Here is a 16,664-nt window from a genome sequence, read left to right as displayed (position 1 = left end):
ATGTTGTTCTTGACTGAAAATGTCAGTTTACGGGTCTAATTCTCGTCATTTGCGGGAGGTGTTACTGTTTCGTTTCAATATGAAGAAAACACCCGCTGAGTCTGATCGAATGCTCTCAAGTACGCATGGTAAGGACGCCGTTAGTGAACGAACGTGTCGTGTGTGGATTCAACGCTTTAAGAACGGTGATTTTAACGTCTTTGACCGGCATAGTGGTGGAGGAGAGAATGTTTTTGAAGATGGAGAATTGGAGACATTGCTGAGTGAAGACTCACGTCAAACTCAAGAAGAATTGGCACGATTAGTGGGAGTGACACAGAAAGCCATTTCAAAACGTCTCAAGGGTATGGGTATGATTCAGAAGGAAGGAACCTGGGTCCCGTGTGAGCTGAAACCATGAGACGTTGAACGGCGTTTGTGTGTTTGTGAACAGTTGCTTCAGAGGCAAAAACGGAAGGGATTTCTGCATTGCATTGTGTGCCGGAGAAGAAAAATGGGTTCATTACGGTAACCCTAAACGCAAAAAATCATGGGGATATATCAGCCATGCTACCACGTCGACGGCCAAACCGAATATTCACGGCTCCAAGATCATGCTCTGCAGTTGGTGGGACCAGCTCGGCGTCGTGTACTATGAGGTGTTAAAACCAAGTGAAACAATCATAGGTGCCCGTTAACGAACGCAATCTAAGCGTTTCAGCAAAGCATTAAAAGACAAACGGCCGCAATACAGCGAGAGGCACGATAAAATGATTTTGCAGTACGACAACTCTCGACCCCACGTTGCAAAAGATGTCAAAACGTACTTGGAAACGTTAAAATGGGAAGTCCTACCCCATCTGCTGTATTCTCCAGATTCTGCTTCCTCTGACCTGTTTAGATCAATAGCGCATGGCCTGGCTGACCAACACTTCCGATCTTATGAAGAAGTCACAAATTGGATCGATTCGTGGATCGCTTCAAAAGATGAACCATTTTTTCAACGCAGGATTCGAACACTGCATGAAAGATCGGAGAAAGTAGTGGCCATCAATGGAAAATACTTTGAATGATACATGTGTAACCAATTTGTTTTATTAAAGTTTCAAATGTTGGAGAAAAAACGGCGGATGCAAAGTTTTACACCTTGTAGTAACATCAACATCATCACGGAATCTCCCGGTATATACCGGGTGATCAAAAAGTCAGTATAATTTTGAAAACTTAATAAACCACGGAGTAATGTAGATAGAGAGATAAAAATTTACACACATGCTTGGAGTGGCATGGGGTTTTAGTAGAACCAAAAAAAAGTTCATAAAATGCCCGACAGATGGTGCTGGACAGCTAAACGTCAGTGACTGAGCATGACAATCGTGTATAAAAAGGAGCTGTAATGAGAGGGAGAAATCAGAATGGGGAATGTGCGAGTTCAGCGTTATGATCCTATCGCCATAGGAAGGGGATTCGAAAGGGTAAAAGGTCCGTTGGAAAATGCAGCTGTGACGAGAATGATTTCGAAGTTCGAAGCCACAGGTTGTTTAGGCGATAGACCCCGTAGCGGTCGACCGAGCACATGGCGTAATGCTGCTGAGACAGTTCAGGAAGAAATGGAGACTGTAGGAGGTTCGTCTATGCACGGGGTGGGCGTTTCAAAAGATGGCGGAAGATGACGATTGATTGAGTAACATGTTGTGGACCGACGAAGCTTATTTCACGCTCCGAGGGTCTGTCAACGCCCACAGCTGCAGAATTTGGGCTACCGAAAATCCTAGAACTGTCGTGGAAACTCCATTGCACGTCGATCTGTTGTAGAATTTTAGAACATATTTTTTGCTCGAGTATCATGTCGACTTTGGAAACCCAGAATCTACTCTGTAGGAATCAACATGGATTCCGGAAACAGCGATCGTGTGAGACCCAACTCGCTTTATTTGTACATGAGGCCCAGAAAATATCAGATACAGGCTCCCAGGTAGATGTCATTTTCCTTGATTTCCGGAAGGCGTTCGATACAGTTCCGCACTGTCGCTTGATAAACCAAGTAAGAGCCTACGGAATATCAGACCAGCTGTGTGGCTGGATTGAAGAGTTTTTAGCAAACAGAACACAGCATGTTGTTCTCAATGGAGAGACGTCTACAGACGTTAAAGTAACCTCTGGCGTGCCACAGGGGAGTGTTATGGGACCATTGCTTTTCGCAATATATATAAATGACCTAGTAGATAATGTCGGAAGTTCCATGCGGCTTTTCGCGGATGATGCTGTAGTATATAGAGAAGTTGCAGCATTAGAAAATTGTAGCGAAATGCAGGAAGACCCTTAACATAGACGAATGTAATGTATTGCGAATACATAGAAAGAAGGATCCTTTATTGTATGATTATACGATAGCGGAACAAACACTGGTAGCAGTTACTTCTGTAAAATATCTGGAAGTGTGCATGCGGAACGATTTTAAGTGGAATGATCATATAAAAATAGTTGTTGGTAAGGCGGGTACCAGGTTGAGATTCATTGGGAGAGTCCTTAGAAAATGTAGTCCATCAACAAAGGAGGTGGCTTACAAAACACTCGTTCGACCTATACTTCAGTATTGCTCATCAGTGTGGGAATCGTACCAGATCGGGTTGACGGAGGAGATAGAGAAGATCCAAAGAAGAGCGGCGCGTTTCGTCACAGGGTTATTTGGTGGGTGTGATAGCGTTACGGAGATGTTTAGCAAACCTCAAGTGGCAGACTCTGCAAGAGAGGCGCTCGCCATCGCGGTGTAGCTTGCTCGCCAGGTTTCGAGAGGGTGCGTTTCTGGATGAGGTATCGAATATATTGCTTCCCCCTACTTATACCTCCCGAGGAGATCACGAATGTAAAATTAGAGAGATTCCAGCGCGCGCGGAGACTTTCAGACAGTCGTTCTTCCCGCGGACCATACGCGACTCGAACAGAAAAGGGAGGTAATGACAGTGGCACGTAAAGTAACCTCCGCCACACACCGTTGGGTGGCTTGCGGAGTATAAATGTAGATGTAGATAAAGTCACTGTGTGGTGTACTGGTAGATAGGACAGCTTGGCTGTGGAAGTGGAAGGGTAGCCCACAACATAGACAGACAACAGTATTCACAATTACAAACACCCAAGATTTTAATGATCTTCCAGCAATAAAGGCTCTTAACAAATCTAAATTAAGCAGGGACATAAACTTGGTTACAAACAAATGTTAACCTTCAACCAGTGAATAACCCCAATAAAGAATTCTCATTTAAATAAAACATAGATAGGAATATGCCTTACCAAAATGCTTGAATTGAGTAAAATAATGAAAAGCTGAGTTACAACTTTTCTCACAAACTACTTAGGAATTTACAGCAGCTAAACAAGTTTGATCTGTTTAACCAGAAGGTAACTGCCAAGTCCAAGCGACCGAAGCCACTCAGAGCGGACGACCGACATCGTCACGACCCAGTGGTCACCGTGCTAAAACAGACTGACGTTTCGGTAAGCGACCGACAGCAACACAGGAGTAACAGTGACAAAGTCGGAGTACGCCTTACGAAACACGGCACACCCTGAAGCGGGAGCAGGCACAGCTGACTAGCGGCCACACAACCGCGAGCAAACAAATCTCACGCCGCCCGTACTAACGCGGGAAATGATAGCGAGCAACAAGACGCCACGCGCAAAGCAGCAGCCGTGCCTACCCCTCCACCACAGAATGTTTCCTGTCTCCTTGTCTATGGTAATAAAATCTTTAGCACACAAGAAACGATTTAATAATGACATTAGTTCAACGCAAGATCAGTTAACAGTTAGGTCCGGTAAAGATTTACCAACGGATTTACCTTCAAACCAATTCCGGACCACAGGCGGAAATTAGTAAACTTGGCATAAGTTTTCACCAGACCGATAAACAAGAAATCAAATTAAACAGTTGCCAAAAATACAGTCACAATAGGCAAGCCCTTCAAGACCTTGCTATCTTACAGTTATCATTAACGGCGGAACATACACAAATGAATGACAAGAAATTCACCATTGAAAGCAAAACAACACACCACAAAGGTTAAATTAATTAATTTGCAGACGAGCCAGTCACTGAAAGCTCAGTTCCACAAGATTAGGACTAACCTCACTCGGCAGCAATGCATTTGTGTGCGTGATAACTAGGTTGCCCAAGCACGACTCCAAAACCCCAAACAACAGGTCACACGTTAGCTGTCTTGTTCTCGGATACTAGGCACCACCGGGCTAAGACAATCGCGACGAAAAAAAATCTCTGAAATTACAGCTTCCTGCAGCAAAACAAATGAGTCAGGGTGCATGAACGTAAAGCACAAACCACTGTTCCCGCCGGAGCGTAACCTTTTCAATGCACATACGGACAGAACAACACAGGTGGGCATAAAGGGAGCAGCAGATGCGTACCAAGTAAACTATACTGCGCCAAAATACGACCCACGTCACGTCCACAAACCGGAGCACTGCTCCCGGAGCTGGTGTCTGCTCGCTGGACTGCCGCAACTCTCTGTCCCCCGGAAAGCGATGCTGACTGCTGCCGCCTTGTTCAACGCTCCCTTCTCGGCCCTGCACAACAACTCTTCTCTTGTCGCCTCAGAGTGCGGCCGCAATGTCCGTTCTCCCCTGCTGTCCGCCCCAGACTCCCGTACTCGCACTCACTCCCTCGTTAGGACCCGCTCCGACAGGAGGTGCTCAGACCGCATATAGTGCCAACCTCAACCAGAGGAGTAATCGATAGCGTCTTGCGCCCGAGAGCCCCGCCACGGCCCATGTGGGTTGGCTTTACCACATATACCGTTATCAGGCCTTTTTTCTTCGAGGAAATGCGTGATTCTGGTTTTGTAACTGCTACCGTGACGGGTGAGAGGTACGCCGATATGTTACAGAATCGCATCATCCCCAGCCCGGCTGATAAACACCTGTTGGAACGTACGATGTTTATGCTGGATGGCGCTCCACCCCATATTGCTAGACGCGTGAAAGATCTCTTGCGCACGTCGTTTGGTGATGATCGTATGCTCAGCCGCCACTGTCGTCATGCTTGGCCTCCCAGGTCCCCAGATCTCAGTCCGTGCGATTAATGGCTTTGGGGTTACGTGAAGTCGCAAGTGTATCGTGATCGACCGACATCACTAGGGATGCTGGAAGACAAAATCCGACACCAATGCCTCACCATAACTCCGGACATGCTTTACCGTGCTGTTCACAACATTATTCCTCGACTACGTCTATTGTTGAGGAATGATGGTGGACATATTGAGCATTTCCTGTAAAGAACATCATCTTTGCTTAGTTTTACTTTGTTATGCTAATTGTTGCTATTCTGATCAGATGAAGCGCCATCTGTCGGACAATTTTTGAACTGTTGTATTTTTTTGGTTCTAATAAAACCACATGTCATTAAAAGCACGTGTGTGAATTTGTACCTCCTATCTACATTATTACGTGATTTATTCAGTTTTCAATTTTATACTGACTTTTTTATCACCCGGTGTATCCATACATTTAGAAACGACGGCGCCTATAGCTTAGACGCTTTGTAGCATCAGTGGGTGACGTTCCGGACACAAATTCCTATGTAAAACGTAATCTATTGAGTACCTTCCACAACCTCTAGAAGGGTGTAACACGAATTGTGAAATACACTGTACAAAGACAAAGTTGATTTTGTCTAAAACGTAATCTAATACCGAAATGTCAATATCAGTCAGGTTGAAACCCTCCCGTCTCCTCTATACCTCTTTTGTTATTGTCTCAATAACCGTCTCCTCTATATCTCTTTTGTTACGCAACCTTCCCTTAGGATTTCCATATCTTGCTTAATAAAAACAAATGAAATCTTCCCTTTGAAAATTATTTCGACGAAACATAGAATGTGTCGTCGTCGTGTGGTCCTCAGTCGTTATCTGCAATAACCCAAAACTGTTCCTTACCTTTTTTACTGTTACTGGATCGCCATCTGACTGCTACATCGAACTGCGGCATGAATATACTTACTGTGTTTTACTATACTCTTTTAGCTGCTGGTGGGCTTTCATATTAAGTGGCTGTATTTATTACCAAAACTGACGTTATTCTTTAATAGCAAAGCTGACGTTAGTCTTTAATTAATTTGAAGTTATGTAATTCATAGTTAAACTTTTTCTCGACAACAATAAAATTTTGCATAGCTTTACGTTGATGGCGTTTAGGATGAATTATGATTAGAAATGCAATATTACTGGCAAAAGTTAATTATATTCTGAATTAAATGATTTTACAAACGGGACTTACTTTTTACAATAATCTTACAACTGTTGTTGTTCTTGTGGTCTTCAGTCCTGAGACAGGCTTGATGTAGCTCTCCATGCTACTCTATTCTGTGCATGCTTCTTCATCTCCCAGTACCTACTGCAACCTACATCCATCTGAATCTGCTTAGTGTATTCATCTCTTGGTCTCCCTCTACGATTTTTACCCTCCACGCTGCCCTCCAATGCTAAATTTGTGATCTCTTGATGCCTCAGGACATGCCCTACCAACCGATCCGTTCTTCTAGTCAAGTTGTGCCACAAACTTCTCTTCTCCCCAATCCTATTCAATACTTCCTCATTAGTTATGTGATCCACCCATCTAATCTTCAGCATTCTTCTGTAGCACCACATTTCGAAAGCTTCTATTCTCTTCTTGTCCAAACTATTTATTGTCCATGTTTCACTTCCATACATGGCTACACTCCATACAAATACTTTCAGAAATGACTTCCTGACACTTAAATCTATACTCGATGTTAACAAATTTCTCTTCTTCAGAAACGCTTTCCTTGCCGTTGCCAGTCTACATTTTATATCTTCTCTACTTCGACCATCATCAGTTATTTTGCTCCCCAAATAGCAAAACTCCTTTACTACTTTAAGTGTCTCATTTCCAAATCTAATTCCCTCAGCATCAACTGACTTCATTAGACTACATTCCATTATCCTCGTTTTGCTTTTGTTGGTGTTCATCTTATACCCTCCTTTGAAGACAGTGTCCATTACGTTCAACTGCTCTTGCAAGTCCTTTGCTGTCTCTGACAGAATTACAATGTCATCGGCGAACCTCAAAGCTTTTATTTCTTCTCCATGGATTTTAATACCTACTCCGAATTTTTCTTTTGTTTCCTTCACTGCTTGCTCAATATACAGATTGAATAACATCGGGGAGAGACTACAACCCTGTCTCACTCCCTTCCCAACCACTGCTTCCCTTTTATGCCCCTCGACTCTTACAACTGCAGTCTGGTTTCTGTACAAATTGTAAATAGCCTTTCGCTCCCTGTATTTTACCCCTGCCTCCTTTAGAAATTGAAAGAGAGTGTTCCAGTCAACATTGTCAAAAGCTTTCTCTAAGTCTACAAATCCTAGAAACTTAGGTTTGCCTTTCCTTAATCTTTCTTCTAAGATAAGTCGTAAGGTCAGTATTGCCTCACGTGTTCCAATATTTCTACGGAATCCAAACTGGTCTTCCCCGAGGTCGGCTTCTACTAGTTTTTCCATTCGTCTGTAAAGAATTCGTGTTAGTATTTTGCAGCTATGGCTTATCAATTTGATTGTTCGGTAATTTTCACATCTGTCAACACCTACTTTCTTTGGGATTGGAATTATTACATTCTTCTTGAAGTCTGAGGGTATTTCGCCTGTCTCATACATCTTGCTCACCAGTAGTTCCAATTGAATGTTGTCTACTCCGGGGTCCTTGTTTCGACTCAGGTCTTTCAGTGCTCTGTCAAACTCTTCACGCAGCATCGTATCTCCCATTTCATCTTCTCCTACATCCTCTTCCATTTCCATAATATTGTCCTCAAGTACATCGCCCTTGTATAGACCCTCTATATACTCCTTCCACCTTTCTGCTTTCCATTCTTTGATTAGAACTGGGTTTCCATCTGAGCTCTTGACGTTCGTAAAAGTAGTTCTCTTATCTCCAAAGGTCTAATTTTCCTGTAGGCAGTATCTGTCTGACCCCTAGAGATAAGCCTCTACATCCTTACATTTGTCCTCCAGCCATCCCTGCTTAGCCATTTTGCACTTCCTGTCGATCTCATTTTTAGACGTTTGTATTCCTCTTTGCCTGCTTCATTTATTGCATTTTTATATTTTCTCCTTTTATAAATTAAATTCAATATTTCTTCTGTTACCCGAGGTTCTACTAGCCCTCGTCTTTTTACCTGCTTGATTCTCTGCTGCCTTCACTACTTCATCCCTCAAAGCTACCCATTCTTCTTCTACTGTATTTATTTCCCCCATTCCTGACAATTGTTCCCTAATGCTCTCCCTGAAACTCTGTACAACCTCTGGTTCTTTCAGTTTATCCAGGTACCATCTCCTTAAATTCCCACCTTTTTGCAGTTTCTTCAGTTTTAATCTACAGGTCATAACCAATAGATTGTGGTCAGAGTCCTCATCTTCCCCTGGAAATGTCTTACAGTTTAAAACCTGGTTCCTAAATCTCTGTCTTACCATTATATAATCTATCTGATACCTTTTAGTATCTCCAGGGTTCTTCCATCTATACAAGCTTCTTTCAAGATTCTTAAACCAATTGTTAGCTATGACTAAGTTGTGCTCTGTGCAAAATCCTACCAGGCGGCTTCCTCTTTCATTTCTCTCCCCCAATACATATCCACCTACTACGTTTCCTTCTCTTCCTTTTCCTACTGTTGAGTTCCAGTCAGCCATGACAATTACATTTTCGTCTCCCTTCACTATCTGAATAATTTCTTTTATTTCATCATACATTTCATCAATTTCTTCATCATCTGCAGAGCATGTTGGCATAAAAACTTGTACTACTGTAGTAGGCGTGGGCTTCGTATCTATCTTGGCCACAATAATGCGTTCACTCAACTAGCAATGCGCAAACATACCTTCAGTAGTCTTGAGTTTCTCAAAAAATTAATTCAATAATATTAGTTCCTCTTATGATAATAGTTAACTGATGTCTCTGTACATCCGTTTATAATGTTTTGTAAATCATAGCTGGTGGCTGGCAGGCACACCGATCCTCTCAACCTCTCGTTTCAGATCTGCTACCGACTCGCTTCACTTCTCGCTTGCTACTGACTTCCTACGAACGCTTAAGTGCTTTCTCTCCCGCCAGCAGTGCTTTCTGCTGCAGACAATCCCTGCTACCATTACAAAAGGTATCAATGCGTGGTCTTTCCAGCTTTTTTCTTAAAATCTATCCATACGCGGTCTCTCCCGCCATTTTTAAAATTATATCAATTTGCGGTCTCTCTTGTCAATAATATCTACATTTACATTTCAACTCCGCAAGCTACCCAACGGTGTGTAGTGGAGGGCGCTTTACGTGCCACTGTCATTACCTCCCTTTTCTGTTCCAGTCGCGTATGGTTCGCTGGAAGAACGACTGTCTGAAAGCCTCCGTGCGCGCTCGAATCTCTCTAATTTTACATTCGTGATGTCCTCGGGAGGTATAAGTAGGGGGAAGCAATATATTCGACACCTCATCCAGAAACGCACCCTCTTGAAACCTGGCGAGCAAGCTACACCGCGATGCAGAGCGCCTCTCTTGCAGAGTCTGCCACTTGAGTTTGCTAAATATCTCCGTAACGCTATCACGCCCACCAAATAACCCTGTGACGAAACGCGCCGCTCTTCTTTGGATCTTCTCTATCTCCTCCGTCAACCCGATCTGGTACGGATCGCACACTGATGATTAGTGATGTATATTTCGAACGAGTGTATTGTAAGCCATTCCTTTGTTGATGGACTACATTTTCTAAGGACTCTGCCAATGAATCTCAGCCTGGTACCCGCCTTAACCAAAAATAAATTTTAAATGATTATTCCACTTCAAATCGTTCCGCACGCATACTCCCAGATATTTTACAGAAGTAACTGCTACCAGTGTTTGTTCCGCTATTATATAATCATACAATAATGGATCCTTCTTTCTATGTATTCGCAATACATTACATTTGTCTATGTTAAGGGTCAGTTGCCACTCCCTGCACCAAGTGCCTATCCGCAGCAGATCTTCCTGCATTTCGCTACAATTTTCTAATGCTGCAACTTCTCTGTATACTACAGCATCATCCGCGAAAATCCGATACTTTGGTGCACACAATTATTTCCAACATGACAAATATTAATTATTCCTACATAATCCTATTAGTAAAGTATAAACATCTTTGATAAATTGTGATTTGACAATAGACAATGGAAATACAAACGTCTTGCAAGGTTTGTCGAAATGTCAGTTTGAGACAGGGTGGCAAGGTGAAACAAAACGTTTTGCTGCGACTTGTACTGAGAGCTTTGGCCAGCTGGCCGCAGGGTGCTCGGTGTGGCGTGTTGCAGCGTTCCTGGGAGAGCCGCTGGAGAGGCACGTGGCTTCGCTGGAGGTGCCGACGCGGATCATCCGAACCGGGAGGCGCGTGGGGCTGGTCCGCGCCAGGATGCTGGGAGCGGAGGCCGCCGTGGGCAAGGTGCTCGTCTTCCTGGACGCGCACTGCGAGTGCACCGCGGGTGAGTCCTCAGCCCGTGCGTCACACCTCCACGTCTGGCCTATAAAAGTCCAGCGTTACTGGAGTTGCGCTCTACCAAAACTCTGTTCCATAGTTTTAGTACAGTACACAGATGGCGCAGAAAATGACGACATTACCGGTAGTGTTGGTTCAAATGGCTCTGAGTACTATGGGACTTAACATCTGTGGTCATCAGTCCCCTAGAACTTAGAACTGCTTAAACCTAACTAACCTAAGGACATCACACTCTGTTCCATAGTTTTAGTACAGTACACAGATGGCGCAGAAAATGACGACATTACCGGTAGTGTTGGTTCAAATGGCTCTGAGTACTATGGGACTTAACATCTGTGGTCATCAGTCCCCTAGAACTTAGAACTGCTTAAACCTAACGAACCTAAAGACATCACACTCTGTTCCATAGTTTTAGTACAGTACACAGATGGCGCAGAAAATGACGACATTACCGGTAGTGTTGGTTCAAATGGCTCTGAGTACTATGGGACTTAACATCTGTGGTCATCAGTCCCCTAGAACTTAGAACTGCTTAAACCTAACTAACCTAAAGACATCACACTCTGTTCCATAGTTTTAGTACAGTACACAGATGGCGCAGAAAATGACGACATTACCGGTAGTGTTGGTTCAAATGGCTCTGAGTACTATGGGACTTAACATCTGTGGTCATCAGTCCCCTAGAACTTAGAACTGCTTAAACCTAACTAACCTAAAGACATCACACTCTGTTCCATAGTTTTAGTACAGTACACAGATGGCGCAGAAAATGACGACATTACCGGTAGTGTTGGTTCAAATGGCTCTGAGTACTATGGGACTTAACATCTGTGGTCATCAGTCCCCTAGAACTTAGAACTGCTTAAACCTAACTAACCTAAGGACATCACACTCTGTTCCATAGTTTTAGTACAGTACACAGATGGCGCAGAAAATGACGACATTACCGGTAGTGTTGGTTCAAATGGCTCTGAGTACTATGGGACTTAACATCTGTGGTCATCAGTCCCCTAGAACTTAGAACTGCTTAAACCTAACTAACCTAAAGACATCACATTCTGTTCCATAGTTTTAGTACAGTACACAGATGGCGCAGAAAATGACGACATTACCGGTAGTGTTGGTTCAAATGGCTCTGAGTACTATGGGACTTAACATCTGTGGTCATCAGTCCCCTAGAACTTAGAACTGCTTAAACCTAACGAACCTAAAGACATCACACTCTGTTCCATAGTTTTAGTACAGTACACAGATGGCGCAGAAAATGACGACATTACCGGTAGTGTTGGTTCAAATGGCTCTGAGTACTATGGGACTTAACATCTGTGGTCATCAGTCCCCTAGAACTTAGAACTGCTTAAACCTAACTAACCTAAAGACATCACACTCTGTTCCATAGTTTTAGTACAGTACACAGATGGCGCAGAAAATGTCGCCATTACCGGTAGTGTTGGTTCAATGGCTCTGAGTACTATGGGACTTAACATCTGTGGTAATCAGTCCCCTAGAACTTAGAACTGCTTAAACCTAACTAACCTAAAGACATCACACACATCCGTGCCCGAGGCAGGCCTAGAACCGCACGGCCACACCGGCCGGCTAGTGTTGGTAATATTGGTAGGGAAAGAATGTGTAAGAGAGAAACTGGGAGCCAACAATTTCTCTTTGTTTCCTTTTTTCTGCTTTGAAAGATTTTAAAAAACTGTTAGTTTTACCGACAGTTCCTGTCCTATAAAAGTCTAACGTTGCCAGAGTTGCACTGTCACAGAAGTCTATTCGGTAGTTTTCGTACAGTACACAGATGCCGCAGAAAACGTTGCAATTACCGGTAGTGTTGGTAACATTGGTAGGGAAAGAACGTGTAAGAGAGAAACTGGGAGCCAACCATTTCTCTTTGTTTCCTTTTTCTGTTTTGAAATATTTTAAAAAACTGTTAGTTTTACTGACATTTCCTACGTATTCGGAACTGTCACCAGGAACAAGAAGCAAATATTAGAAAAGGTGTAAGAAAAGTGTGGTGTTACCGCCAGACACCACACTTGCTTGGTGGTAGCCTTTAAATAGGCCGCGGTCCGTTAGTATAGGTGGGACCCGCGTGTCGCCACTATCAGTGATTGCAGACCGAGCGCCGCCACACGGCAGGTCTAGAGAGACTCCCTAGCACTCGCCCCAGTTGTACAGCCGACTTTGCTAGCGATGCTTCACTGTTTACATACGCTCTCATTTGCAGAAACGACAGTTTAGCATAGCCTTCAGCTACGTCATTTGCTACGACCTTGCAAGGTGCCATATTCAGTTGCTATAATTACTTCAAGAATGTATTTTGAACAGATAATATTGTGAATCATGTACCGTCAAGAGCGACGTTCAACATTAATGGATTAAAGTTAAGTATCAAACTAATTACTTCCGCTGTCTGAATTCTCATTCCTTGTCATGTTCCAGACCTCACGTCTGTGCAGTCCTCCCCTCCTCACGCCAGTCTGCGTCAGTTAAACGAGTGCATTTCGGCCTCCACTAGTAACACGGTGTTGGCTCTTCTGCTAACACAACAACTAAGGATAGGCTCTTTCTCCTCTTATATTCAACGCTTACATCCAGGAAGCTATGGACCAAGTCCGAGAAACGACTGACGTGGCGATCAAAATTAGTGGGCAGAAGATAGACGTGCTAGTTATGCAGATGATATTGCTATAGTCACGGAGACAAAAGAATATCTAGAAGAAGTCCTCAGAACAATTGAAAATATTCTATGCAGTCAGTAAGGAATGAGAATAAACAAGACAAAGCGTAAAGTGATGGTATGCAGTACAGAAGCAGAATATGAACGTCTAAGAATGAGAATTGGAAGAGAGAACTGGAAGTGATAGAGGAATTTACGAGGGCCACTCCAAAAGAAATGCACACTATTTTTTTTAAAAAAATCCATCTTTTATTCTACATGTTTGAAAGTTTTACGGTGCGTAGATACATCTCTTAGGAACAACATTTTCATTTCTCCACATAATTTCCATCCCTCTCAACTGCCTTACGCCATCGTGGAACCAGCGCCTGTATACCCGCACGGTAAAATTCTGGACCAACCTGTTGGAGCCACTGTTTGGCGGAGTTCACAAGGGAGTCATCATCTTCAAACCTTGTTCCACGAAGAAAGTCTTTCAGTTTCCCAAACAGATGATAGTCACATGGAGCGAGGTCAGGACTGTAAGGCGGGTGTTTCAGTGTTGTCTATCCGAGTTTTGTGATCGCTTTCATGGTTTTTTGGACTGACATGTGGCCGTGCATTGTCGTGCAACAGAAAAAAATCCTGCTTTTGCCGATGTGGTCGAACACGACTCAGTCGAGCTTGAAGTTTCTTCAGTGTCGTCACATATGCATCAGAAGTTATGGTGGTTCCACTTGGCATGATGTCCACAAGCAAGAGTCGTTCCGAATCGAAAAACTCCGTAGCCATAACTTTTACAGCAGAAGGTCTGGGTTTGAATTTTTTTCCTTCGGTGAATTTGCATAATGCCAATCCGTTGATTGCCTCTTCGTCTCTGGTGAAAAATGATGGAGCCATGTTTCATCACCTGTCACAATTCTTCGAAGAAATTCATCTCCACCATTCTCGTACTGTTCCGAAAGTTCGCTGCATACCGTTTTTCTTGTTTCTTTGTGAGCCACTGTCAACATCCAGGGAACCTACCTGGCACAACCTTTTTTAACGCCAACACTCAGTATTCTGCGAACACTTCCTTCCCCTATCCCAACGTGGCGTGAGAATTCGTTCACTGTGATGCGTCTGTCAGCAGTCACCAATTCGTTAACTCGCTGCACGTTGTCTGGAGTGTGTGCAGTACGAGGCCTGCCGCTGCGAGGACAATCCTCAATATTGCCGTGCCCGCTCTCATCACGAAACCTGCTTTCCCACCGACTAACTTTACTGCGAACGACAGCAGCATTTCCGTACACCCTTTTCAACCTCTTGTGGATGTTTCCCACTGTCTCGTTTTCACAGCACAGGAATTCTATGACAGTATGTTATTGTGACGAACGTCAAGTGTAGCAGCCATCTTGAAGACATGCTGTGACGGCGCCACTCACCGGAACAGGTTGAACTAAATTTGAAAACAAGCGAGAAGGATGTATCTAAACACTGTAAAACTTTCACACATGCAGAATGAAATCTGTATTTTTACAAAAATAGTGTGTACTTCTTTTGGCGTGACCCTCGTATTTTGAAAGATTTTAAAAACTTGCTAGTTGCACTGACAGTTCCTACTTACTAGAAACAGTCACCAGGAACAAGAAGCAATTATTAGAAAAGGTGCAAGACAAGGATGTGCTCTGTCTCCTCTTATAGTTAACACTTACATCCAGGAAACTATAGACTTAGTTCGAGAAACTACTGACATGGGGATCAAAATTAATGGGCAGAAGATAGACATGCTAGTTATGTAGATGATATTGCTGTTGTCACGGAGAGAAAAGATCTTGAGGAAGTCAGAACAATTGCAAGGATTCTATGCAATCAGTAAGGAATGAGGATAAAAAAGAGGAAGAGTTAAGTGATGGTATGCAGTACAGAAGCAGAATATGAACGTCTGAGAATGAGATATGGAAGAGAGGAGCTGGAAGTGATAGAGGAATTTGCTTACCTGAGAAGCAAAATCACAAGGGATGGTAGAAGCCAGAAAGAAATTGTGAGCAGAATACAGCAGGCCAAAATTGCATTTAATCTGAGGAGGAATTTTACTCACCAGCAAGAACATGTCTGAAAAATAAGGAAACATATCATGAAAACTTTCGTTTGGAGTGTGGCCGTACGCGGATGTCCATTGTCTCTTAAGAGGGGAGACGACTAGAGGCCCTGGAGATGTGGTGCTTTAGAAGGCTGAGGTCAGCTGGAGAGACAAAGTAACAAATGAAGGGGGGTGATTAGAAGAGCACAGGAAACCGGATCTCTGTGGAGGCACATCCAAATAAGAATAAAAAAACTTGTAGAGAACGTTCTAAGACACTACAACATCATTGGAAAAATAGCAGAAGGAGCTATTGAGGGAAGGAATCGGTGGGAGCGACCAAAGATACCATACTATGCAACAGATCATGAATGATGATGGATGTAACACGTACGTGGAAGTGAAGAGGAAGACAGACAAGAGAGAGGAATGGCGGTATGCTGCAAACCAGCCTCGGAGTTGAACACTAAAAGAAAGAAAGATTTCGAATTGGCAGTTGCTTTGCTTCGATTGTGTGAAAGTTATTTGAGAAGTTTCATCTATTCCAATTAATGACTCGAATCAGAAGATAGTCTGAGTGTGTCATTTCAAAGAGAGTGCGCTGAGTCGCCTCATAAAGAAAACGAGATTCTAGCTGAACTCACTTCAAGAATCTTCACTCTCTGTGTGATGCTTCGTTTCTCTGATATGAAATTTGACAAAACTTTAGCCGACTTCTGGTTATACGAAACGAAGTCCCTCGAAATGTGAAATAGAATTCTTTCTTTTTCTCTTTTGGCTGACCTGCGGCAATGAACAACACTCGAACAAATGCTCTCTGGAAACTTCCGCTGTAGCTATTGGCAGCTACTAACAAGGCGCGTCTCTTTTTACTGAGCGGCAAACTAACTAAACGTGAACTCTGTGTGCAATGAGTCCTCGTAATGTGTGTGCATTTTAAATTGCAGTTGTAAGTCTTTATCTAATGGGTGACAAACATTGAGAAATTGATGATTACGTGGCAAATTAAGTTAATACTGATTCCTTTAAAAGGTCTTGGCAAATCTAGAAAACTCACTTTACAAAAGTAATCATTATAATCAAGGAGCTGCAAGAAATGACAAGCTCTGAAAATGCTTTAAAGCTGTTTGTTCAACGATGTCATGTTCAAAGAATTATTACAAAATACATATGTGCATCGTAGACTACAAAAGGTTACATTAAAGAGTTAATCTTTCCTTAATTTTCGCCGATTTATCGAATTAAGAACAGGAGTGAAGTTCCGTGTTGGATACTAGATTGTTATGGTGGTGTGTAGGCAGCACACCGCACACAATTAAATCAAAGAAAATTAATTACTACCCTATTATAAAGACTTCTTGAAATCGATCAAAAACTCTCTTTCCCTCTCGGTAAAGACATCAGAAACCTTATTATAAAAT

At 43.0% G+C, this 16,664-nt stretch overlaps 1 protein-coding gene and 1 long non-coding RNA gene across 3 annotated transcripts in view; one reads left to right on the top strand and one right to left on the bottom strand.

The window, feature by feature from the left end:
- LOC126335288 (polypeptide N-acetylgalactosaminyltransferase 3-like) overlaps positions 1–16,664 on the top strand; it is a 337,479-nt gene that overhangs the window by 219,672 nt on the left and 101,143 nt on the right. For both annotated transcript variants that reach the window (XM_049998376.1, XM_049998377.1), the window contains exon 6: positions 10,338–10,505. In XM_049998376.1, the coding sequence (XP_049854333.1) occupies positions 10,338–10,505 (168 nt within the window). The remainder of the gene's footprint in view (positions 1–10,337; positions 10,506–16,664) is intronic.
- On the bottom strand, positions 10,541–11,923 carry LOC126335289 (uncharacterized). The gene is made up of 3 exons (XR_007564849.1): positions 11,727–11,923; positions 10,902–11,396; positions 10,541–10,736 (listed from the first exon to the last, which is right to left on the bottom strand). It is a non-coding gene; the product is annotated as an uncharacterized LOC126335289 (long non-coding RNA).

Source organism: Schistocerca gregaria, chromosome 2 (assembly GCF_023897955.1).
Source record: "Schistocerca gregaria isolate iqSchGreg1 chromosome 2, iqSchGreg1.2, whole genome shotgun sequence".
Taxonomy (NCBI): Eukaryota; Metazoa; Arthropoda; class Insecta; order Orthoptera; family Acrididae; genus Schistocerca; species Schistocerca gregaria.
The sequence above is the reverse complement of the archived record's forward strand: the minus strand, read 5'-3'. Positions and strand labels throughout refer to the sequence as shown.